The 27,473-nt window shown below is 41.8% G+C and overlaps 1 protein-coding gene across 3 annotated transcripts in view; it reads left to right on the top strand.

Annotated features, from left to right (window-relative positions):
* LOC137383375 (transmembrane protein 114) overlaps positions 1-27,473 on the top strand; it is a 174,383-nt gene that overhangs the window by 15,781 nt on the left and 131,129 nt on the right. For 2 of the 3 annotated variants that reach the window (XM_068056138.1, XM_068056136.1), the window contains exons 2-4: positions 18,168-18,346; positions 23,602-23,786; positions 24,021-24,101. In XM_068056138.1, coding sequence (XP_067912239.1) covers positions 18,315-18,346; positions 23,602-23,786; positions 24,021-24,101 — 298 coding nt within the window. In that variant the 5' untranslated portion in view covers positions 18,168-18,314. Of the gene's footprint in view, positions 1-18,167; positions 18,347-23,269; positions 23,498-23,601; positions 23,787-24,020; positions 24,102-27,473 lie in introns of those variants that run through there. The other variant, XM_068056137.1, reaches the window with a different exon arrangement.

Below are 27,473 nucleotides of genomic sequence, written 5' to 3'. Positions count from 1 at the left end.
AATAAGGAGGTAAACATACACATGAATTGAAATATTAAAGCCCCTTAGTTATTCTAGCCTTCACACACACCTACATACACAAATCGGTTAACCGGGAATAAAAGGGATTTTTGATTTCAGGTGTTAAAGAAATAGAAGGAATAAAAAAAACACTTAGGCTGAAAAGACAGTATGGAGGGAAGTCCTTTGTTTTGGTGAGACTGCCAAGAGATGCAGCTACAGAAGGCTCCAAATAAGTCATACAGCAGGGAGGCAGCAACAAGGGTTTCAGTTGCACACATTTGACATGCAAGTTCTTTAATTGTGCAGGCTTTCTTCAAATACAGGAGGAAATAGGAATCTCTTGATGCAGGACTTCCTTTCAAGAGAAAAATGTCTGGCAGTCTCCTGGCAGGTTAATAAGCCAACTTCTACTGTTTCAGGCTAAACACCAACTGGCTTTAACAGTTCAAAATGAAACTAAAACTTTTCCAGAAGCAAGTCCTGTGACATCTATAAATCTTGGCTTGTCACTCCTCTGCAACCATTTCTCAAGGCAAAACAATCCCTGCTGGGTTCTTTGAAAACAGGTGAGTTGCATTAACTGTTTAATCTCAGGTCAAAACTTCCTTTTTAAAAAGGAACGTTCAACTTAAAAGATTCTAGATGAATCAATGTCCATAACATATTTTAAAAAAAGAAATAGCCATAATCTCAACACATGGTACAATGCCTCTGTCCTTATGAAACAATGCATCTTTGCATGTACAAATGTGCAGTGCCACTGGTATTTCAACTAAATCTACATCTTTTATACACATGTTAATGTGTTTTGTTCTGACTGGATACAGCTCCCAATCCTATTATGCAGACTTGCTATGTTCTGAACCATGTCTCAAGTTGCAGATTCAGGAGTTCATAAAAGAAAACAAATGGAGTTTCTCGCACACTGTGTAGGAAATAATATTTTTAGATTGGTGACAGGAATGAATACTGTTAATAAGTCTTTGGCCATTACCCTTGATATTTGTTATTAATCTAATTGTGTATAAGAAATAGCCAATTCCCTCACTAACTGAATCACAGCAGCTGGAACAAAGGCAGTATAATAATAGTGTAATAGAGACAACCAGATTAGTCTCTTTCAACTAATCAGTTTACAATTTTCATTAGATTAGATGAAAGTCGATTTACCAGTATGAGATAAAGAGTGACTATGTATAATATTTTCACCCTTCAAACAGAACTGATGAAATGTGTAACATTTATTTCCACAACCGTCCTTTATTAAATATATGTCAGTCAATCTCTGGCAGCGTTCTCAGGGGAAGTCAAGACCAAGGCCCTGAGTTTAACATGAGCTACTCAGCACAAATTGGGTGTGTGAATGGTTAAAATCCTGAAAGGAATTGTCCTATGAGGAAAGATTAAATAGATTGGGCCTTTATTCTCTGGAGTTAAGAATGAGAGGTGATCTCATTCAAACATACAAAATTCTTACAGGTGTGACAGGGTAGATGCAAGAAGGATGTTTCCCCCTGGCTGCAGAATCTAGGACCAGGGGACACAGGCTCAGAATAAAGGGGCAGGCCATTTTATCACAGATTGGAGGAGGAATTTCTTCACTCAGAGGGTGGTGAATCTTTGGAATTAGTCATTTGAGTATGTTCAAGACTGCGATCAATAGATTTCTAAATATTAAAATCAAGGGATAGAGATAGTGCAGGAAAAATGGTGTTGAAGTAGAAGATCAGCTATGATCTCATTGAATTGGCAGAGCAGGCTCGAAGGGCTGAATGGCTGCCTGCTCCTATTTATGTACTTATGCATTTGACTTAAACCCACTGATTGCCATTTCAACTGCAGAGCTGACTCAGGTGGTAACTAGAATTAAACACAAATCGGGATCCTTTGATATCCACAGGACGTCTATGCAATTTTAAGTGGGCGGGTCAGAAGTTTCACCCAGTGGCACATTTGCTGAGCAAAACTTTTTGGGATTGGCTGTACAACCTGACTGATTTGGCTGGAAGCTGCAGGCACTCATGTTATTAGGGTCTATGTGCCATTCTGCGTATTGCATTTCCAAGGCAGTTCTGAGCTTCCCAGTTTGCTTCTTTGATTTTTTTTTCACTTAACTACCCTTGTTAAGCTTTCACCACTTATGGGCACTGTTTTTGCTTCACTCTTTTTTTGGATGGATGAGAATTTGGGGGAAAAAAGAGCAGTAACAGCAGCCTCAATAACAAGGTCAAGCAGCCTGTTTGTAGACAGCAGGTAAATTGTGATTCTCATAGCAGGCTTTACCCACCCCACAAGCTCTATAGAGTGAGGGTCAGTATTTTGATTTTCTGAGGAACAGTGCAAGAGGAGGCTGTGTTTCACCAGGCAAGCTGTTGCTGACCTTTGCAGCCTGTTACAGCAGGACCAGGCATCTGCGCTTTGAATGTGTGCGACAAAGTCATCACTGTCCTTAACATTTTCACTACAATTCCTTCCAAGCTTCTACAGGAGACATCATAAGCATATCCCAGTCTGCAGTGCAAAACTGCATCATACAGGTCACCAATGCCCTCTCTGCTGTAGTAAACCAGTACATTGCCTTCACATTGGATTCAACAATCAGATTGAGAGCACTTGGGGAATTGCAGCAGTGGCTGGCTCCCCTTATGTTCAGGTTATAATAAACTGCACTCCTGTAGCTATAAAGGTACTAGCAGCTTATATCAACAGGAAGGGCCCCCATGCCCTCTATGTACAACTGCTGTGTGATCACCATACAAAAAGGAGAATGCAAGACTGCACCAGTTTCACTGACAGCTGCCATGAAGCCTTCATTCTGCGACACTCATCTCTTTCTTACCTTTCCTCCATCCAGGGAGGTCAGAGGATGGCTGCTAGGGGATGCAGGATGCCCTCTACACACCTGACTGCAGACACAAGTCCACAACCCCACCACACTTAAGCAACACAGATACCAGGGGAGCTTTGATACCCCCAGGAACATCAGAAAATACCATTGGCATTTTAAAGCAAAGGTCAGGTGCAGCAATTGTTCTGGGTGGTCCTTACAACATGGGCCAGACAAAGTGGGCTACATCATTGTTCAGAATACAGCAGTTCACAATCAGGCAATGCAATGAGATTTGAAATTTAGAGGGACAGAAACAAGATCAGATGGGGAGGAATTGGATGAAGGTGGCAGCAAACTACAGAAGGGGCAGCACAGCACATTGCAGACAGGCCAGGCAACAGTTGATATTGCAGCACCTTCAGTGACCTCTCAACCCCTAGGCCTGAAAAGTCACAAAAAGCACCTCCAAGCATCAGCATACCTTATAACCCCTTTACCCTTCTTTTGATTCTTGATGAAACTATCCAGCCAACTTTCATGTCAATGACTCTTTGACAATGTCAACTAAGAAGTTGTAATAAGAACCTGTAGACCAAAGTTGCACAAGTAATAAAGATTTTGGCCTTGAATAGAAGAAAGTGTTTGTTGTAGAAACAGTGAGGCTGTCAGTGCTCATCGTTATTGTAGTATAGATCTTATAGTAATCTCCAGCGACTGCACATGTGCAGTTAAATACTGAAATCAGGGAGTTGTTGTCAGTTTCCTTGCTCCTCCAGAAGCTTTGCTATAACAGTATCTTGCCAAGAGACTCAGCATTGAAACACATGGAACAAAGTGAATTTGCTGTACTCACCCACTAAATACCCACTAAACTAGTAAAGTTAGGGCTTTCCCATTCCAGTGCAAGTCAATTTTTAAATGGTATGGTAAGTTACCTGAGCAATTTTCCACATTAGTTGGGTAGATGCCAGTGTTGTAGCTGTACTGGAATGTCTTGGCTAAATGCATAAAAACATTTGCATACTTTAAAAAACTAAACTTTTAAGTATGGAATCTCAATTTGTTCTAAGAATAATATGACTGGATTTTCCTGATCCTATTGGAATCATGGCTGGATGGGATTTCCATATGCCCACATGATCCCAGCAGCACCTGACTGCATTTTTCTTATGAGGGACTTGAGTGAATCCTATTTCTGACTGATTGCATATTACTGGGAAGGGAAATCTGATCTGAATAGAGCAATTATAAAAGCTATTTAAAGCAATCAGCAATACACAATTTGACCTTCACAAAAATTAAACTACCTTGAACAAAAGAATCCAGAATCTTAACTGATGCCTCCAAAATCTTTTGATGCAGCCTGATGCACATGGGCACAGTAAACTATAGTTCCACTGCTATGTCCAGACTGGCCAAGAGTGTGTGGGAAAATGGCGCACTGACATGGAACACAAAAGTCCGAGTGTATCAGGCCTGTGTCCTCAGTACCTTGCTCTATAGCAGCGAGGCCTGGACAACGTATGCCAGCCAAGAGCGACGTCTCAATTCATTCCATCTTCGCTGCATCCGGAAAATACTTGGCATCAGGTGGCAGGACCGTATCTCCAACGCAGAAGTCCTCGAGGCGGCCAACATCCCCAGCTTGTACACACTACTGAGTCAGCGGCGCTTGAGACGGCTTGGCCATGTGAGCCGCATGGAAGATGGCAGGATCCCCAAAGACACATTGTACAGCGAGCTCGCCACTGGTCTCAGACCCACCGGCCGTCCACGTCTCCGCTTTAAAGACATCTGCAAACGCGACATGAAATCCTGTGACATTGATCACAAGTCGTGGGAGTCAGTTGCCAGCGTTCGCCAGAGCTGGCGGGCAACCATAAAGACAGGGCTAAAATGTGGCGAGTCGAAGAGACTTAGTAGTTGGCAGGAAAAAAGACAGAGGCGCAAGGGGAGAGCCAACTGTGCAACAGCCCCGACAAACAAATTTTTCTGCAGCACCTGTGGAAGAGCCTGTCACTCTAGAATTGGCCTTTATAACCACTCCAGGCGCTGCTTCACAAACCACTGGCCACCTCCAGGCGCGTATCCATTGTCTCTCGAGATAAGGAGGCCCAAAAGAAAAGAAAAAGAAGATGGAAACATGCAGACAAACAGGGAGCTTGACTTACCAGAAACCAGCAGCATTTACACAATTCCAAAGGCACTCAAGTAATAAAAAAAAACGTTTATTTAATGCCTTTTCCATCCTCAGTGTATCCCAAAGTGCTTTACAGGCCATGGCTGAATCATTGGCTGGCATGTTTGCTTACTTAACAATGTGCACGCAGCAAGATCCCTTAACAATGAGATAAACAATTGGCTAATCTGTATGGTAATGTTGGTCCATGAAAAAAATAGCAGAAATTATAAATGCTAATATTCTGCAGTTTCTGCTCAATTACCTTTGAGGATACAGTAAAATCCTGCTCAACTATTCCTCTCCCTCAGGAAATTAACTCAATGGGGAAGGTTAGTGCTAACTGGGATTTATTGGAACAAGTAAGTTTTATGACCTTTGTTCTGTACCTTATGTTGTTTCACTGAATAATTGGATTTTTTTGTGGGGTGGGCATCTTTGACAATATGTATGCATGTAGTTTCAATTATTATAGTAATTCTGATTCAAGAATGTAAAGTTTGTTAACTACAGTCAAGCAAGTAGTTTATGCTGAGAACAAAGGTTAATAGGGCTGTTAAGAAGGCATATGGTGTGTTAGCTTTTATTAGTAGGGGGATCGAGTTTCGGAGCCACGAGGTCATACCGCAGCTGTACAAAACTCTGGTGCGGCCGCACCTGGAGTATTGCGTGCAGTTCTGGTCATCGCAGTATAGGAAGGATGTGGAAGCTTTGGAAAGGGTGCAGAGGAGATTTACTAGGATGTTGCCTGGTATTGAGGAAGGTCTTACGAGGAAAGGCTGAGGGACTTGAGGTTGTTTTCGTTGGAGAGAAGGGGGGAGGAGAGGTGACTTAATAGAGACATATAAGATAATCAGAGGGTTAGATAGGGTGGATAGTGAGAGTCTTTTTCCTCGGATGGTGATGGCAAACACGAGGGGACATAGCTTTAAGTTGAGGGGTGATAGATATAGGACAGATATCAGAGGTAGTTTCTTTACTCAGAGAGTAGTAGGGGCGTGGAACGCCCTGCCTGCAACAGTAGTAGACTTGCCAACTTTAAGGGCATTTAAGTGGTCATTGGATAGACATATGGATGAAAATGGAATAGTGTAGGTCAGATGGTTTCACAGGTCAGCGCAACATCGAGGGCCGAAGGGCCTGTACTGCGCTGTAATGTTCTATGTTCAACCTTATTGCTTTTATTATTTTCTTTGGGGAGGCATGTTGAATGTATTTGTAATTTAAATTGAATTGCATCTGTTGCACCCACATTTTTGTGAAAAGAGCTCTATTGTTTAGGAAACTTATTTTTTCTAAACATAAAAAGATTCTGTCCATTGTGCTTAAATTGATCATTTTATGATACCTGTCTGGGAATTTCATTAAATCTAGACTATACCAGGCACAAAATTATTTTGCATTAAATTAGGATAGCCAGTAAAGAAATAAATAGGCTTCATGCTGCAGCAATACAGCTGAGCAAAGTTGTCATAATTATTGTGCAGCTACAACAAATATATTCCCAGCAGTCATGGCTTTCCTTTCAAAAGTGAAAAACTTTATTGGCACCAGCTCATCGTATGAAAGGTCAGAGACCTGAAACGTTAGCTCTGATTTTGTCTCCACAGATGTTGCCAGATCGACTGAGAATTTCTTGCTCTTCCACCTAGTAGCAGTATGCCATATTATCCTAATAAATAAAATCCAATGCACTTGTGTATTCAAACTGGAAGTAATTACTATTCAGAACTACACTGTAAAATATATCTGAACAATCTTCATGTAATTACAATTATTAGAAACATGCTGTGGTGAAATTTTATTAAAGCTCTATTTAGTACAGCTTGAAAATACTATGTGTTGTTTCTCATTTTCTTTTCTTGCTAATTTTTCCCCTCATTCTCAAATATCATTGACTCTTTGTTCCAGTCACCTCTCTAAAGCAGAGATTATTCATTGAGTCTTGACAGTGAGCAAGGGTATTTGACTGAAGGCAATATCACTGCTGAGGGGGCAGAAGTCACTGAATAATGAACAGACAGGATTATAGTCAAGTTTTCCTTGAGCGAATTAGTCTTAAATCCACCTACATAACAGTGACCTGGTGGTTGAAACCCAGCATAGATGAAGTGTTAATAGATAGCAGAACCTTTTTCCTTGTTTTGCATGCTGAGGGAATATGAGTAGCTCGGGGCGAAATTAAAAAGCAGAACCAAAAAAAAGGTACTAATCTCCAGATTACTACCTGAGCCATGAGCTAATTGGCACAGGATCAATAAGATTAAACAGGTAAATGCTTGGCTCAAAGATTGGTGTGGAGAAATGGGTTCGAATTCATGGGACATTGGCACCAGTACTGGGGAAAGGAGGGAGCTGTTCCGATGGGACAGGCTCCACCTGAATTATGCTGGGACCAGAGTCCTGTCGAATCGCATAACTAGGCTGTAGATAGGGCATTAAATTAAATAATGGGATGGTGGGGGTCAGTTGCATGGAAAATTAGGAAGTCAAAGTTAAAAAGGAGAAGGTAGGAGTGCAGGTTAGTGATGAGGCTGCTTTTTATTTTCTGGTGACAAGGTAGGGACAGAACGTGTGAACATCATATTGCATCATGGAATCATATAAGAGTAGGGAAATTGGATAATAGAACAAACAAATGTTTTGTATCTGAATGCACGAAGCATTTGGAATAAAATTAATGAGTTAACAGTGCAAAGAGAGATCAATGGATATGATTTAGTGGTAATTACTGAGATGGGGAAAACCGGGTTTGGGAATTGAATATCCAAAAGGTACTCAGTATTTTGGAAGGATAGGCAGGAAGGAAAAGGAGGTGGTGTAGCTTTGTTAGTAAAAGGAAGAGATCAGTGCTGTAGTGAGAAATGATATAGGCACTGGAGGTCAAGGCGTAGAATCAGTCTGGGTAGAAATAATAGCAAAAGGAAATAAATCCCTGGTGGGAATAATCTATTAGGTCCCCAAACAGTAGTTCTGCAGTGGGGGACAGTATAAACCAGGAAATACTGGAGGCTTGCAAGAAAGGTACGGCAACAATCATGGGTGATTTTAATATGCATATAGACTGGATTAATCAAATTGGCAAGGGTAGCCTTGAGGGAGAGTTCATTGAATGTATTAGAGATTATTTTTTGGAGCAATATGTTGTGGAACCAACCAGGGAGCAGGCTATTCTAGATTTGATATTATGTAATGAGGTGGGATTAATTAATGATCTCATAGTTAAGGATCCTCTAGGGAAGAGTGATCATAGCATGCTAGAATTTCAAATTCAGTTTGAGGGCGAGAAACTAAAGTCCCACACTAGCGTTCTGGAGTTAAACAAAGGTAATTACATAGGCATGAGGACAGATTTGGCCCTAGTGGACTGGGCAGGAAGACTAAATGTTAGGACAGTTGATGAGCAGTGGCAGATGTTTGGAATATATTTTAGTTGGGAGGAACTGAATATCTCAGAGAGGAAGAAAGATTGTTAGAGGGGAAAAAACATCCATGGCTAAGCAAGGAAGGCATACCATATTGCAAAGGTCAGTGGCAGGCTGGAAGATTGGGAAACTTTTAAAGATCAAAGGGTTACTAAAAAAGTAAAAGAGAAAAAAGGTAAATTAAGAAAACTAGCACAAAATATAAAAACTGATTAGCAAAAGCTTCAATAAGTATATAAAAGGGAACAGAATAGCTAAAGTGAATGTTGGTCCCTTGGAGGATGTGACTGGGGAGTTAGAGGGGAGCACAGAAAGGGCAGAGACACTACATCAGTATTTTGCCTCAGTTTTCATAATGGAGGACACTAGTACCATCCCAATAGTAACCGATAATGCAGAGGTTGTAGAAAAAGAGAGGAAATTAGAACAATCACCACCACTAGGGAAAAAGTACTGAGCAAACTGTTGGGATTGAAGGCAGACAAGCCCCTAACGCCTGATGGCCTACATCCTAAGGTCTTACAGGAAGTGGCAACAGAGATAGTAGATCCATTGGTTATATTTCAAAATTCCCTGGATGCAGGAAAGGTTCCAGTAGATTGGAAAAATGCTAATATAATGCCCTTATTCAAAAAAAAACAGGGGGACAGAAAGTAGGAAACTATAGACTAGTTAGTTTAACATCTGTCGTTGGGAAATTGTTAGAATTCATTATGAAGGAATTAATAACAGGACATTTAGAAAGTCAAATGCAATCCATCAGAGTCAGCATGGTTTAATGAAGGGTAAATAGTGTTTGTCTAATTTGCGAGAGTTCTTTGAAGATGTAACAAGTAAAGTAGATAATGGGGATCCTGTAGATGTAGTATATCTGGACGTCTAGAAGGCATTTGATAAAGGTGCTACACAAAAGGTTAATACACAAGGTAAGACCACATGGGGTTAGGGGCAATTTATTAGCTTGGATAGAGGATTAACTAACCAACAGAAAACAGAGTCGGGATAAATGGATCCTTTTCTGGTTGGCAAGATGTAACTGGTGGGATGCCACAGGGTTCAGTCCTCGGCCCCAACTATTTACAATCTATATTGATGACTTGGATGCAGGGATAGAAGGTACTATAGCCAAATTTGTAGATGACACTAAAATAGGTGGGATAGTAAGTTGCAATAAAGAAATAAGAAATTTACAAATGGATATGTATAGGCTAGGTGAATGGGCCAAAATTTGACAGATGGGGTTTAACATGGGTAAGTGTGAGGTTATCCATTTTGGTCAGAATAGAAAGGCAAATTATCTAAATGGAGAGAAACTTCAGAGTGCTTTGGTGCAGAGGGATCTGCTGTCCTTGTGCATGAAATCTCTGAAAACTAGTATGCAGGTGCAGCAGGTAATAAGGAAGGCAAATGGAATTTTGGCATTTATTGCGAAAGGAATAGAGTATAAAAGTAGGGAAGTGTTACTACAACTGTACAAGGCATTAGTGAGATAGCACCTGGAGTATTGTGTAGTTTTTGTCCCCTTACTGGAGGGATGCAGTTGCATTGGAGCAGTTCAGAGGAGGTTCAGTTGATTGATTCCAGAGATGGGGGGCTTGTCTTATGACGAGAGATTGAGCAGTTTATGCTTTGCTCTCTGGAGTTTAGAAGAATGAGAGGAGATCTAATTGATGTATATATGATTAAGGGGATTGACAAAGTAGACGTAGAGAGGATGTTTCCTCTTGTGGGTTAATCTAGAGTGAGAGGTCATAGTTTTAGGATAAGGGGTAACAGATTTAAAACAGAGATGAGAAATTACTTCTCTCAAAGTGCCGTGAATCTGTGGAATTCACTACCTGAGAGAGTGTGGTGAATGTTGGGACATTGAGTAAATTTGAGGAGATACAGATTTCTAATTAGTAATGTGTTGAAGGGTCATGGAGAACGGGCAGGAAAGTGGAGTTGAGGTAGAAATGAGATCAGCCATGATCGTATTGAATGGCCGAGTAGGCTCACGGGGCTGAATTGCGTGCTCCATGTTCTTATATGCTGATGATTCACATTAGTGCATACCCAAGGCTCAAAGTAGGGAACAAAAGAGCCACAGAGTGATGAAGTAGTGATTTGATTTTTAACACTTTCCAGCAGGAGCAAACATGTCTTTGTTAAAATAATTTAAAAAAGTGACTCAAGATTGTTACGTTAAAGAAGTGATTCCATACTGTTATGTTTCAAATGTTTCACATGGTGGTCGGGGTTGATATAATTCAAAAATCAATTCAAAACTGGCAATTATAGTTAAGAAATGTTTCAGTTAATTCATACTTTTAAAACTGATCTATGTTGCTCCATTTGTCACTATTGTTATGACCTCAGTTGAGACCGTTAACTTTAAAACAAGAAATATGAACACTCCAGACAGAGTAAAGAATTACATGACAAAATTTCACTTTAAGACTTTTCCAAAACCACCAAGCTAAAATCAACATTAAAACAGTATTTGGTAGGTAATGAATACACTAAATTACATAGAAAGGTATTTCCAATTAACTTAAACACACTCAAAACCCCACATCACATTTATACATTAGTGTTCTCAGAAAAAAAAAAGAGTATCCATGTGGTTAAAAGTCCCAGACTCCTTCCAGTTGCAATGGGTTGGATCTCCCAGTCCTTCTTACAGCCAATGTCCTCTTCACTCACTTCTCTTGTGCACATTTGACTAGACTTCCATTAATAAGGCAATCACTGGTGACCCTGTTGGTCTTTTCTCCACCACAAACCTCAAATTTTGAGTCAGGCTTGGTAGCCTTTTGCTGTATCGCTGATTGGAGAATCAATCTGATTTTTCAGGCCCCCGAAGTTGTGAATAGAATTGTGGCGGGCCCAAAAGTGCCTGTGATAGCTGACGTCTGTTTCAGGATGCTGTTCCCGGTGCCATTGATGCTAACCAGGGCAAAGGTGGGATACTGTCCTCCCTATTGAGGAGAACTCAAGTAGTTAAAAAGCTCATTAGGAGCTTATTGCAGGGAAAGGGAGGCAGGTACAGAGAGGGCAACCAAATCACCCCAGTTCCCATATGAGGGTCGTTAGGACACAGCACTTGGTAAGAAGATGCCCTTGGCACTGTGCAGGTAACAGTAGAGTGGGTATTGAATGTAGTTGTTGATCAATTGGCAAATGTCCATTCACCAAAAATCCAGAAGCCGGAAACTGTCTGATCTACAACTGTTTTATTCTCAATTCACAGTTCAGTACAATTACCAGTTTCCACTCTTCCCTTCTGGGCTCACTCCGTCCAGAAGTGACTCTCGACTGGGGAAAACGCAGCCCTTAAAAATACAAGCTGCAATGAACATCACCTGTTCTCTTAACGCTGAAGTTAGTCATTAATTAAAAGGGACCAGCATTTAGCATCGTCAGATTCCCTTTTTAAAAAAAGATTTACAGGCAAGAGGTATATGTATATCTCTAAAAATAACATAATGGTGAGGTGTCCTCCTTTTAGAACCTTCAACAACTGTTCTGTAGAGGCCTTCTTCTTAGTGAAATAGTCCTATAGTTGATGATTAGTATTTACCCACCTTCGCTTAGAGATTTCTTCCCTCTCCACCATTTGCTTTAAACTGGCTACGTCTATCCTCAGCCTTTTCTCATTTACACTTTTTATAGAATGTACATTATCCCAGAGGGATCAATTATGTAACATTATTTTTTTAGAGATACAGCACTGAAACAGGCCCTTCAGCCCACCGAGTCTGTGCTGACCATCAACCACCCATTTATACTAATCCTACACTAATCCCATATTCCTACCACATCTCCACCTGTCCCTATATTTCCCTACCACCTACCTATACTAGGGGCAATTTATAATGGCCAATTTACCTACCAACCTGCAAGTCTTTGGCTGTGGGAGGAAACTGGAGCACCCGGCGAAAACCTACACAGACACAGAGAGAACTTGCAAACTCCACACAGGCAGTACCCAGAATTGAATCCAGGTTGCTGGAGCTGTGAGGCTGCGGTGCTAACCACTGCGCCACTGTACCGCACATTCTATTGTTATTGTCCTTCCAGTCTTTTATATAAAATTTCTTCCAAGATCTTGGACAAATAGACAAATAGAATGCCATGTCAACAGCAATGAGTGCAAGAGTTTCAGCGGCTAGTGTGCTCTTCACAACAATTATCTTCTTGGCTTCCCATGCCAAAGGGCAACTTTTCCCATTCTCTCCAAGAAATATCACAAACCCTCTTGCACTGGAAAATCCATCATAGGTTTGCATGCGAGGCATCACTAAAAATGATTTTCATTTTTGGGATTACCCAAAGCTGGGAAATTCAGCATACACTTTTTAAAAAAGTTTTGTTTGTCCTCAAGATCTCCTTTGGATTTTTCATCACAAGACTAAGTTCTAGCACATCAAAACTTGCATCTTATCTGTAGCTAACCAATTGAGCTGTCTGACAAACTGTTCCATTTCATCCTTGGAAGCAGCTGTATCTTCCTGTCTGAATCAGTTGTGACCAAGTGTGATGGGATTGACATTTTCCAAGTAAGAACGTTGATGTAAAGTTACATCTGACTCACCCAACTTTATCTCCAAACCCACATATTTAACAGCCCCAGAAGCTTGACTGCCAATTTTAAATTCTTTCCTAATTCGAAGAACAACATTTTCAAACTCATTGGTGCCACTCCACAAAATAATTGTCCACATGCATCATAAAGATGATGCCTGAAAATTTTCTATTATAGTACCAATAAAACATTGCAGGGTCCGCCTTCAGTTGTGAACACCCTAAGTGTAAAAGAACTGCCTTCACTGAAACTTCCAGCTGTGGCATTTGTTATTTAACCCATAAATACATTTATTAAACTTCCAGAGCTTCCCTTCTATGTCTGATGCTTCTTTCGTTGGCTGGAGAAACACTTCCTTCTGAAGCAGTTCAGCCTGAAGGAAAGCCGCTTTGATATCTATCGACTTACACCTCCAAGAATAGGTTGCTAAAATGGCCAAAAACATTTTCAAAATCACCTTTCCTGCTGTGGGAGGGTCTACCTTGATGTCTTTATCCCTCCAAGCACTCAAAACCTCTGGCCACCAACCTAGCCTTGCCCTTATAGGTCTCATCTGGCAGGACCTTTTCTGCAGAGATCCATCTGAGATGGATCAGGTTGGCTTCTATCAGCAATCCCTGAACATACCAAATTCTGTCCAATTTTTTAAATTTAGTTTAGCCTCTTATCACCCTATCTAATCTATTAGCAGCTACAAACACCTCTTGATCATGGGGCCTTCTGCTTCTGTCCTTTTTCTGAGAAGGCTCTGCACTATCCATGCTACACTGTTGCCTCGTCCAACTGTGGCCTTTCATGTTGAGGCCTCTCTGGACTACTCTTATCAGAATGTGTACTAGAGATCCTTTCCACCATAAGCGATCTTTTCCTCCTCCTAGACGTATCTCCTGAATCATTACTTGAACTAAGTTTTCTTGTTCTCCTTGAACTCCCCTTCACCAATCCATGGCCTTCACTTGTCCCTCTTGGACATTTAGCCAATTTTTGTATTTGCCCATAGACATCCTGCTCTTCCAACTATCTGACCTTTCTGGCCAGTACACCGCCCAGGAACCTACTTTAGGCAAACGATCCCTGAATGAGATTGATTTTCTCATTCATGATCAGTATGTGTCAGTATCTATTTCTTGAGCTCTCAGATCCTGTCCCTTTGGTTCAAAAATTGCAGAATTCATCGGTATGTGATGGACAAGTTGCCACCTCATTATCACTTTCTCCCACATTCAGTACCTGAAAATTCATAACACATCCCTATTACTTGTGAAGAGTGTACTTTTATTGTCGGATTCCCATGTTGTATTAGTAGAGTTTTCCTGTCATGTCCTATAATTTTTCCCATACCTCTCCATTCCCTACGCCCTCTTATACTAAAGAAGATTGCCAGAATTAAAGTCTTCCCCAGACTGTCTTATGCAGTCTTAATGCTCTGAATTTTCAGATGCTTCAGCTTTAATAAATGCTGTCCTGCCAGCATGTAGTGCATTTCACTGGGCAGAGAAAGTAGAGCCAATTGTCATATTATGGAAGGCAATTTTGGATTGTGGCTGTATACAAATTTGTAAGGGCTATACCCCGTATCATTTGTAAAGTTTTTTTTGCATGTACCACCATGCCCAAGCCATTTGCAGCTTGCAGTTTGGTTGATCCACCAATGTCTTGTAACATTTCATCAACTATTGCATGATTTCTTTCACACAAGCCATTGCTGAATGGCCTTTCTGCAGCAGTGTTCATAACTACAATATTTAAGTTCTCGCACATATCCCTAAACTAGTTATTTGCATATTCCCCTCCATTATCTTAGAAATTTTGCTGACGTTGCAAGGCCCGTGCCAACCCACTTTTCCATAACTTTATCCACTATCGCCCGTTTGTCCTTGTTTATTACTGTAGATATGCTAAACCTGGTTACCATAGCTACAAAATCTAACACAAGTACTCCAATCTTTGTCCCATAGCCACCACCTCATTAAATTCCCAGACTAATGGGACACCTACAATGGGGCGTGGTGATCTGTTCAACAAGGGATTCATATTCTTTATCCACAACTCTGGCATCTTTCAGCAGCAGCTTTAAATTTTTGTGACGAAGGAGGGCAAATTGTCTATGCAACTTCCAGATAATTCTCCTCTTGTTAGCCAGACTCTTGTCTCCAGAGGCCAATAATACTTCTTGAACTTCTTGGCGAGAAACACTTTCCTCAACGGGATACAATAATGTCCTGATCCAGTGAATTATAAATTTACAGTTCTACATTCTCATTGTCCAATCTCATCTTCGTTTTTTTCTCAATTGAAAAACTTAACAGTAAGTCACTCTGAATCACATCAGTGCGGATGAAATGACACATTCCTGCTATTTCACATGGGAGGACCACCCTCTTTAAAGACATTTATATTATTGCCCCCAAACCTAAAAAGGTAGTGCTTTCATATTCTTTAACTTTACTTTTATCTGCCTTGTCAAGAGTTTCCAAGTAACAGTTTAGCCCTTCGACCCCACACCTTACAGCTACAGCCACTATTAAATACTGCACAATTGAATGAATTGGCAACCAAGATTCTCATGACCCGACTTAAGTTTTCAGTCACTAATGCAATATTTTCATGTCGTTCATCTCTATCATATTCATCAAAACCGTCCATTTCATGAGTTACTTCAAATACTTGATTCCTGCTTTTCAAACAATTCCTTGCATAGTGATACTTAGACTCATCACAAACACCTACCTATCATTCCCTGTGCATTTCTAGGATTCAATCATTTTCAGCTTTCTCAATCTGCATTGTTTTAATCCACAAATTTATTAAAAGTACGACCCACCTCAGAACGTCTTTCAGTAACTCCCTCTTTGTACAAGCACCTGCAACTAGGCCCCCATTGATTTTAGGAGTCAATAGTCAGAGTCCTCCATTCTCTGTCACTGCAGAATTTCCAATTTGTGAAATAAAGGTAGCTGGACTGCTGCCCTAAAGAAACTTTTTGTGAAAACAATCATTCACTCAAAAAGAGAATCTTTACCATGAAACTGAACCCCCGTCAAAACCAAAAGTCTATCCATATGTGAGATTTGTGCAGAATCTAACATTTTGAAGCAAGCACTGACTCAGGAATTTCTAGATAGATTATATGAAAGACAAAAAGAAATCAAATTCCATGACATATTCTTCCATCCTGTCCATCTTAAATTTATCAAAAGTCAACTATGCCTCATAGATGATTTGCTGGACATTTTTTTGTAATCTTGACCATAAATTGTATTAGAATCGGCAATCCCTCTTCAGTATCTAAGTCAGTAACATTCAGTTCTGAAAATACTGTATTTCTAATCTTACTTTTTCCTGGTAAAGACAAAGCCAAGGCCATAACTTGCTTCCTCTTGGTTAGGGAAGTGACCAGAGTCCACATTGCCACCTCACTCTTCCATTGGTCGACACGTCCTGCCAGTAGCCGTCAAAGCCATTGTGGCCTTGAACCTCTTTGCTTCTGGCTCCTTCCAACGATCAGCTGCGGACCTCAGTGGCATCCAACAAGTGGTTGTACACCACTGCAACTTGCTAGTCACTGATGCCCTCTTTGCCAGAGGTGAACAGTACATTCATTTCATGACAGATGTTGCCACGCAGGGACAGTGGGCGTTAGGTTTTGCTGCCATTGCTGGACTCCCCCAGGTCCAGGGTAACATCGATTACACCCATGTGGCCATCAAGGCACCAAGTGACTGGGTGATGATATCCATCAACAGGAATAGCTTCCATTATATCAACATTCAACTGGTCTGTGATTGCAACAAGAGCTTCCTCTATGTGTGTGCTCGATTTCCTGGTACCTGCCATGATTCCATCATCGTCTGCTAGTCCATGCTGCCTCACATCTTCACTCCAGCCCCCAAAGTCTGTGGATGGATCCTAGGGGCCAAAGGATATCCTTTGAAGGCACGGCTGCTCATCATTCTACAGGAGCCTCAGACAGTGCTCAAAGGCGATGCAACCAATATCAACTATTCAGTAGGACAGCCATTGAGCAGGCGATCAGGCTTCAGAAGATGCGATTCCGGTGCCTGGACCGGTCAGGTGGCACCATCCATTACCCTCCTGCAAGAGTCTTGATCATTGTGGTGGTCTATTGCAGTCGCCATAACATGGCCCTCCAGGGAAGTGTGGACCTTGAGGATGGTGAGGCTCTGGAAGGAGATAGATCAATGGGGGAGGAGCAGGAGCAAGAGATGAGAGAGGAAGAAGTGGAGGTGAAGGGAGATGATACTGAATAGAGAGGTGCCTCTGCTGCATGACGAGGTGGCAGGGCACTGCTCGAGGTGCAAAGAGCTCGTGAGGATGCCATGATTGTCAGGATTCTCCTGATTCAGGAACATTTCAGCAGAGTCTCTCTGACGCAGGTTGAGGGGTATGGCATGGAAGGGAGTCTGAGATACCTGTGCTAACACATGTGTGGAAGAAACAGCTTGAAACATCTAGTAACTTACCGCCAATAAAGGAAACACATCTACCCTCTTTGTCCTCACCGTGGAGGAACCCGTTATCTCTTTCACCACCTCATACCACTTTTCCTGTCATGCAGCAATAAAAGGAGTTCCAGACATTTGGCTTAAAGTGTCAGTATTTATACAGTGCAAATAGGAAAACAGTAGACAGAGACAGTAAGAAGACACACTAGTGACTCATTTAATGCTCTGCACAATGCAGTGGCCTCCTCCTTCCCCCAGGAACAGGACCTCCTTCCTCTCCCTCACAGCCTCCAACATTAGATCCAGGTCAGCATCGATTAAATGAGGGGCAGCCTTGCCGAGGTGCCAGGCCTCTGGCTCTCCTGTGATATCTCGCTTCAACTCTGGTGCTGTGGAAGGCTTTGGCACAATCAGCAGATTTCTCCCTTAGGACAACCAACAGCCTCAGCGATGGCTGCTGCAGGGAGTCTAGATCAGTCCCACACTGACCCACCTCCTTTTCCACCCCAACTGGCTCTAATTGGACAGGGAGCCCATTTCCATATCATTAAAGGTTTACCCCCATAAAAATCTTATGTTTAATCATCGAAGGCAGATTTCTGACCCAAAAACAAACTCAACTGTTGTTTCCTGCCTCCGTCGTCTCTGCCTCTAAGGGAACCATGTTTATTCATGTTTATTACTACTTATCTTCCAGGAGCGGAACGGACAGGAGCGGACCTGTGGGAAAAACACTGAGAGCGGAGCCGATAAATTGAGCCCAAGGATTGCAGCCAAGTTACTTACCTTCCGGGAGCATAGAGCAGTCCAGACGTGCCAGAGTTTGAAAAAAAAGTGAGCACTGATGTCACAGGAAAGCTGTAATGTAATTGGTTGGTGAGTAACTGTTGTTAGGGAATAACTCTAAATAGGTGTGTAAGTAACTAAAAGTAAAAAGAAAACTCTACAGTTTTAAAAAAATATAGTAGGTAGTTTTTCTAGGGAATCAAGGTCTCTACTGTAAATAATCTAATTTTTGGGTAATTTAAGGGGATAAATTGAGGTTAAGTCATGGCAGGGCAGCTTGGCAATGTGGAGTGCTCCTCCTGTGCAATGTGGGAAGTCAGGGACACTTCCAGTGTCCAGGGCAAACACATGTGCAGGAAGTGTCTCCAGCTGCAGCTACTTGAAATCGTGTTTCGGATCTGGAGCAGTGGCTGGAGACACTGTGGAGCATCTGTGAGGCTAAGATCATCATGGATAGCACATACAGGGACGTGGTTACACTGCAGGTAAAGACTGCTCAGGCAGAAAGGGAATGGATGACCACCAGGCAGAGTAGAAGAACAAGGCAGGTAGTGCAAGAGTCCCCTGGGTCCATCTCCCTATCTACAGATTTTCCACTTTGGATACTGTTGGCGGAGATAGCTTCTCAGAGGAATGCAGCAAGAGCCAAGTATCTGGCACCAAGGGTGGCTCAGCTGCACAGGAGGGGCGGAAAAGCTATAGTGATAGGGAATTCTATTGTAAGGGGTACTGATAGGCGTTTCTGTGGCCGCAAATGTGACTCCGGATGGTATGCTGCCTCCCTGGTGCTAGAGTCAAGGACGTCACAGAGCGGCTGCAGAACATTCTGAAGGGGGAGGGTGAACAGTCAGATGTGGTGGTACACATTGGTATCAACGACATTGGTAGAAAGAGGGATGAGGTCCTGCAACAAGAATTTAGGGGGCTAGGTAGCAGATTAAAAAGCAGGACCTTAAAGGTTGTAATCTGTGGATTACTCCCAGTGCCACATGCTAGTGAGTATAGGAATAGGAGGATAAAGCAGATGAATGCTTGGCTGAGGAGATGGTGCAGAAGGGAGGGCGTTAGTTTCCTGGATCACTGGGTCTGTTTTTGGCAAAGGTGGGACCTGTACAAGTTGGATGGGTTGCACCTGAACTGGAATGGGACCAACATCCTTGCTGGGAGGTTTGTTAGTGCTGCTGCGGGGGGCGGGGGGGGGGGGTGGGGGGGGTGGGGTTTAAACTAATTTGGCAGGGGGTGGGATACAGAGTGGAGGTACAGTAGGGGGTAATGCACAGTCAAATATAAAAGAGAAACTGAGTCAGTCTGGAAGGCAGAGCAAATATAGACCTGTTAAGGCACAAGTGAAAAATGCAAGGTTGGATTGCATCTATTTTAATGCAAGTCTTACTAGTAACGCAGATGAATTGAGGACGATGATTAGCACATGGGATTATGATATTATTGCTATCACAGAGACATGGTTGAGGGAGGGGCAGGACTGGCAGCTCAATATTCCAGGGTATAGAATCTACAGGCAAGATGGGGAGGGGGTAAAAGAGGAGGTGGCATTGCACTGTTGATCAAGGAGTCAATTACTGCAGTAAGGAGGGATGATATCTTAGAAGGTTCCTCAAATGAGGCCATATGAGTAGAACTTAAAAACAAAAAGGGGGCAATCACTTGGCTGGGAGTGTACTACAGGCCTCCAAACAAACAAACAGTCAGGGAGAGATAGAGGAGCTGATATGTCGGCAAATCTCAGTGAGGTGTAAAACGAATAGTAGCTAATAATAGTAACTTCCCCAATATCAACTGGGATAGTCTTAGTGCAAAAGGCTTAAAGGGGGCGGAATTCTTAAAATGCATACAGGAGAGCTTTTTGAGCCAGTACGTAGAAAGTCCTACAAGAGATGGGGCAGTACTGGACCTAATCCCGGCAATGAAGCTGGACAAGTGGTAAAAGTGTCAGTGGGGGAGCATTTTGGGGATAGTAACTATAACTCTGGAAGATTTAAGGTATTATGGAAAAGGACAAAGATGGACCAGAAATAAAGGTTCTGAATTGGGGGAAGGCCGATTTCAATTTGATAAAACAGGATCTGGCCAAAGTGGACTGGGAGCAGCTACTTGTAGGAAAGTCTACATCAGACCAGCGGGAGTCATTCAAAGAGAACATAGTGAGAGTTCAGAGCCAACATGTACTCGTTAAGGTGAAGGGTAGGACCAACAAGTCCAGGGAACCCTGGATGTCAAAGGATATAGAGGATTGGATCAGGAAACAAAAGGAGGCTTTTGGCAGATTCAGAGTGCTGAAAACAGTGGCTGCACTAGAGGAGTGTAGAAAGTGTCGGGGGCGGTGGGGGGGGTGCGGAGTCCGTAAAAAAGTAATTAGGAGAGCAAAGAGCGGACATGAAAAACCACTGACGGACAAGATAAAGGAAAATCCTAAGGCGTATTATAAGTATATTAAGGGCAAGGGGATAACCAGGGAAAGAGTAGGGCCCATTAGGGATCAACATAGCAATCTTGTGTGGAGCCGGAGGACATAGGTGAGGTTTTAAATGATTACTTTATATCTGTGTTCAATATGGAGAAGGACGATATAGATGTAGAGATCAGGGAGGGGGATTGTGATATACTTTAACATATTAGCATTGAAAGAGAGGAAGTATCAGCTGTTTTAGCTGGCTTAAAAGTGGCTAAATCCCCAGGCCCAGATGAGATGTATCCCACGCTGTTATGTGAGGCAAGGGAGGAGATTGCAGGGTCTCTGACACAAATTTTCAAATCCTCTCTCGCCATAGGAGAGGTACCAGAGGATTGGAGGACAGCGAATGTGGTACCATTATTCAAGAAGGTTAGCAGGGATAAACCAGGTAATTACAGGCCAGTGAGTCTAACATCACTGGTAGGGAAACTATTGGAAACAATTCTGAGAGACAGGATTAATCTCCACTTGGAGAAGCAGGGACTAATCAGGAATAGTCAGCGTGGCTTTGTCAGGGGAGATCGTGTCTAAATAACTTGATTGCATTTTTCGAGGCTGTGACTAGATATGTAGATGAGGGTAAAGCAGTTGATGTAGTATACATGGACTTCATGGCGGGCAGCCATAAAGACGGGGCTAAAATGTGGCGAGTCGAAGAGACTTAGTAGGTGGCAGGAAAAAAGACAGAGGCGCAAGGGGAGAGCCAACTGTGCAACAGCCCCGACAAACAAATTTCTCTGCAGCACCTGTGGAAAAGCCTGTCACTCTAGAATTGGCCTTTATAGACACTCCAGGCGCTGCTTCACAAACCACTGACCACCTCCAGGCGCGTATCCATTGTCTCTCGAGATAAGGAGGCCCAAAAGAAAGAAAGAAAGAAAAGAGAAGTAAAGCTTTTGATAAGGTCCCCCATGGGAGATTGGTTAAGAAGGAAAGAGCCCATGGGATCCAGGGCAATTTGGCAAAATGGATCCAAAATTGGCTTAGTAGCAGGAGGCAGAGGGTAATGGTCAAGGGTTGTTTTTGCGAGTGGAAGCCTGTGACCAGTGGTGTACCACAGGGATCAGTGCTGGGACCCTTGCTGTTTGTAGTGTACATTAATGATTTAGACGTGAATATAGGAGGTATGATCAGTAAGTTCGCAGATGATGCGAAAATTTGTGGTGTTGTAAATAGTGAGGAGGAAAGCCTTAGATTACAGGATGATATAGATGGGCTGGTAAGATGGGCGGAGCTGTGGCAAATGGAATTTAATCCTGAGAAGTGTGAGGTGATGCACTTTGGGAGGACTAACAAGGCAAGGGAATATACAATGGATGGTAGGACCCTAAGAAGTACAGAGGGTCAGAGGGACCTTGGTGTATTTGTCCATAGATCACTGAAGGCAGCAGCACAGGTAGATAAGGTGGTTAGGGAAGGCATATGGGATACTTGCCTTTATCAGCCGAGGCATAGAATGTAAGAGCAGGGAGGTTATGATGGAGCTGTATAAAACGCTAGTTAGGCCACAACTGGAGTACTGTGTACAGTTCTGGGACCACACTATAGGAAGGATGTGATTGCCCTGGAGAGGGTGCAGAGGAGATTCACCAGGATGTTGCCTGGGCTGGAGCATTTCAGCTATGAAGAGAGACTGAAAAGGCTAGGGTTGTTTTCCTTAGAGCAGAGAAGGCTGTGGGGGACATGATTGAGGTATACAAAATTATGAGGGGCATTAATAGGTTAGATAGGAAGAAACTTTTCCCCTTAGCGGAGGGGTCAATAACCAGGGGGCATAGAGTTAAGGTAAGTGGCAGGAGGTTTAGAAGGGATTTGAGGAAAAAATGTTCACTCCGAGGGTGTTTGGAATCTGGAATGCACTGCCTGAAGAGATGGTCGAGGCAGGAACCCACACAGCATTTAAGGTATTTATATGAGCACTGGAAATGCCATAGCATACAAGGCTACGGGCCAAGTGCTGGAAAATGGGATTAGAATAGTTAGATGCTTGATGGCCGGCACAGACATGATGGGCCGAAAGGCCTGTTTCTGTGCTGTATAACTCTATGACTCTACGCTCTTTCTTTTTACATACTTGTGGAAGCTTATACAATCTGAATTTTATGGGCTCCCTAGGGATGGGAACATCGGTGGGGGGGGGGGGGGCCCATAAAACTGAGTGGGAAGGTGGGATGGGGAGTTACCGTCGGAGGTGGGGAGTTACCGTTGCCTTCTCAATACTTTTGAATTTAGTCCTCCATCAGAACTTTTGAGCAATGTTTTTCAATCCAAACAACAAGCTGTTTCTTTTTCTCCCTGACACCTGTTGTGTATTTTTAAAATAATTTTCCCTGTTTATTTCAAATCTATCGCATTTTGTTCTCTTTTTTTAGCGGTACCGTGATATCTTCACTGGAAGACTGCAGAACATTTCAAACTGGTCTCAGGTGTGCTGCACTGCTGTAAAACATTACATCAAAAGCAGCCCGCAACCCCTCTGCCCTCTTTCTCTCTCACACACATACAATTGTTCAGCATGCTTGCCAAACTAAAAACTTTCCCGCTTTTGGGAGCTTAAAAGCTTTCTTTGAGTAAATGATGTGGGTTCTTCACTAATATAGAAATGCAGGTAAATGTGCTGCTAGATTGTCTGCCTTTGTTCGCGGGAGATGAACACAAACGCACAGAACAGCAGTTTCACTGAGTTACGTCTGACATATACATTTCATCTTCACGCCGCGACGAATAACAAAAGCAGAAAAAAAACAAAGAGCTATCAGCACCGAGAGGTAAGCTACATTCGCCCCGAAACAAGCAGGAGTAAGAAGTGGCATTATTGCAGATTTCCTGGACTGTGCACCGAGTGACTGTAGATTTATTGTTCGTTTTCCAGGATGAAGTTAACATTCAGCGTCCTTTCAGTGTCTGTTGCTTTGACTGGTGCGATGAGCTTCGTGTTTCTGGTGGTCGCAATTGGGACAGATTTCTGGTACATTATCGATGCCTCCAAACTAGAAGCATTCTCCAATTCCTCTGACCAGCTCAGCTCCCACTCTGGGCTTTGGAGAACTTGCAAATGTAAGACTATTAGATAGTTTCAGTTCTAGGGAACTATGAGATGCTTTCCTATTGAATATATTAACAGCAATTTAATCGCTGTTTTAAATCTAAGAAATATTTGCAATAATTCGTCAAACAATTAACTACTCTAAAATAATAGCAATTTGAATTTTTTTTCTTGTACAACCTTTATTTCTATCATGCAGTTTATTATGTTCCTCTTTACTGTGTGTTTTGTGTTTTTATTTACAGTTGAAAGTAAATGTTTCCATTTAATTAATCCATTCTGGCAAGGTGACACGAATTTCACAGCCTCTCAAAGACAACTTCTCAGTAAGTCTTGTTATCATTTCCCATCTCCTGCTCATTAACGATCAATTCAGAACAATGTGCGTGTGAAGCAACGGATCTGTTGCAGCCATCGCCCGCTATGCACAATGTTACCAGCCATTGTTTTAAATACAAAGTAAGGAACAGTGAAAGGTATTCAGGGTAACATATCCTTTCCTCAGGGTTCAGAATGAGATTCCCCTGGTGATCTGTGGTAAGGACTGCCTTACAGCCTTAAATAGACATAAGCAAATTTGTGGGAAAATGCTTTTTAAGGGTTATTAAGAAATATGAAGACATTGGTAAAAGTTTGTCATGAGAAAATTGTATAACATTATGTGGGGTAAGTTTGGGTATAAGTGAACAGTGAACCCCAAAGTGCTGTTCAGAAAACAAGGATTTATTTTACCTGGGTAGGGTAACATTTGGATAGATGGTGTAACATTTAATGGTACAGAGGGTTTTTCCAACCACACAATGTGGATCCAGAAGCGATTGCTAACTCTTTATAGCACATTGGCATGTGGCAAACTGGGCAAACTGGGCTTGCAGGGGCACAGGATGCACTAAACTCAGACCAGACTACTCCAGGGAGTAAACCCACTACTCCAGAATCACTTACCTCAACTAGTCCACAGGCACTGAAATTTGCTACCTGGCTGTAACTGCATTCGAACAACCACTTAAAGAGGCAGTGAGATTACATCGAAGTACTGAGGGAAAAAAATGGCACCTTAATTTTTTCAGAAAGGATTTTGAATGATTTATGGGGGACAAGATGATACTACTGGTTTGAAAGGTAGTTATTGCAAGTCAGTGTTGGCATTTACATTGAAACTACTCCCATGACAGGTAAGATTTACAGGTTAACTCTGCCATTTTTATATTTGACTTCCTGTAGAAAATGTTTATATAACAGGTTTCAATGGGGCATATGAACTATGTGAGACATTTAATATACTATTGATACACTGTTTGTGGTCATTACCTGAATGGAATGCTGAGGCCAAATATCAGTAAATCCCAGACAAAACTGACATGTTGTGAAATGTAAGATTTCAGTCTTTATTAATCTTTAAAAGGGTGCTAATGTATCAAAAGGCAGTTTTAACCAATAGCAAATACTATGCCTGGTACAACACAAATGTTTTAAATGCATTTTTAAATATATTTTTTCTCTCAACAACCTGTAATGCTTTATAGTCTCAAACCTGTCTGACTTGAATGCCCTTTCTGGATAAGCTGTTTCACACTTATTCAGAGAATACAATAAAAATCTTTTCATGTAATAGCCAATACATTTGTCATTTCTAGCCTTCAATATCTGTCCCAAGCTTGCCTTTCTCTATTGATAATGCTATTGTCAGTGAACTTCCCTTTCTTGTTCCTGCTAAGCTCCAAATATTCTTGCCAGGCATACCATTCTCCTTTCGACATTCTCACTTATGTTACAAGCAGTCTCATTGCACAATCTCAATATTTCCCAAATCTGTGGAATCCTTATCTTCCTCACAGTTACCTTCTCCTAACAATTTTTAAAGCCCAAGTTGGGTATCATACAATCAACATTTCCTGGTTTTCCCAGCTTTTATTCTTTTACGTTTATGATATCCTACACTGTAAGCTATGGCCAGCCTGGTGTGTCAATTAAAAATGTTGAATTTTAAATTAAACCTAAAATAAGATAATAAATGAATAGAAATGGTCAATATTATTATGATTAACTACCTAGCTGCTTGTGCAATATTGCTGTAAGACCCTTTACCTGGTCTAAAGGTTTTAGCTTTTACTCTCGGTATCAATGGCACACAACAACTTGGATACTGTTCCACTAGATGTGGTACACCTTTATTATACCACTAAGCAATAGTACATACTCACGATAATACCAGTTGCTTAGCAGTCCTGCAAGCCGGACACCGTTCCGGTGGTTAATCCACCGACAAATCATCTGTGTGCGACTTCCGGATGGCCGACCCATGCCACACCAACCACTGCAGCAAAGATGCTCCTGTGGGCTCTCTCTTTATACCTTTTTTTGCTATGGCCCTGTTCCGTATAAGGTAAAACCTGTTTTTAACTCCTTCAATTGGTCTGCAATTACCTCACTATTCTTTAGGAAAAACAAGGTCTGTGGCTACAGGCTTGGGCCTCTTGTAGGAGTTTCAAGGCCCACTGCTTCAGGTAACAAATCCAGTTTCTCTGCCTTGTTATCTCTAGCACCATTATCAGTCTTCAGCCTGGTACAAACAGACATTTTTTTAGCCCTTAATGAGCAAGGCCCAGATCTCTTCCCAGATGCTAGCACTTTTGCAGTTTAACTAGTTTTGCAGACCTTGCTAATTCTGACAAGGCACTGTCATGACCAGAATTGACCAGCTTGCCTTGCGTTTTCAAGCCCACAATACAGTTCATTAGATGTCTTCGGTCTGGGTATGCTGATGCTCCATGTTGCCATCATGAGACAGACTCCACACACACAAGACTCCACCACAACCGGTCTATATACATTAATACAAAAGACATAAAAGAACAGTTACATGATTAAAAAGTGATTGTACATTAAAAGGTAAAATAATACATTGGCTTACATTGCTAATGCTATTTCAACACCTTTTTAATCATAATTTTACATTCTAGCGGACTCTAGCCCGTTGGGCATGGCCTCTTGATCTGCATTGTGACATCAATCATTGTAACCCTCTTGCAACTTCATGATTTATTGGTTAGGAGGTTCGATTGCTCATGATACAAACTCTGCATACCAAAGACTTGAAAGTTATCTTTAAGGAACTTGGTATCAAAGTGATCATATTACAAATGCAGAAATAGTTGTGACTAAGAAATTTATTTGCTGAATAAAGCTTTATGTTTCACAGTCTAATGCATAAACTAGTAATCCAGAGGCCCAGGCCAAAATCCTTGGGACACAGGTTCAAATCCCACCATGGCAGCTGGTGGAATTTAAATTCAATTAATTCATAAGTTCAATTAATAAATAAAATAATTAAGAAAAAATCTGGAATTGAAAGCAAGTCTCAGTAACAGTGCCATGAAACTATTAACAATTGTCGTAAAAATCCATCTGGTTCACTACTGTCCTTTAGGGAAGGAAATCTGCAGTCCTTACCTGGTCTGGCCTACAAGTGACTCCCCAGCAATGTGGTTGATTCTTAACTGCCCTCTGAAATGGCCTAGCAAGCCACTCAATTATCAAGGGCAACTAGGGATGGGCAACAAATGCTGGCCTTGTCAGTGATGTCCACAGCCCATGAAAGAATAAAAAAAATATATTGAACAATTATAACAGCTAACATTGCATTATAGCCTAGAACTCATGAAACCCAAATAATATTCACTGCAGATTCTAAATAG

Source organism: Heterodontus francisci, chromosome 24, assembly GCF_036365525.1.
Source record: "Heterodontus francisci isolate sHetFra1 chromosome 24, sHetFra1.hap1, whole genome shotgun sequence".
Classification (NCBI taxonomy): Eukaryota; Metazoa; Chordata; class Chondrichthyes; order Heterodontiformes; family Heterodontidae; genus Heterodontus; species Heterodontus francisci.
This window is presented reverse-complemented; position numbering and strand designations above follow the sequence as displayed.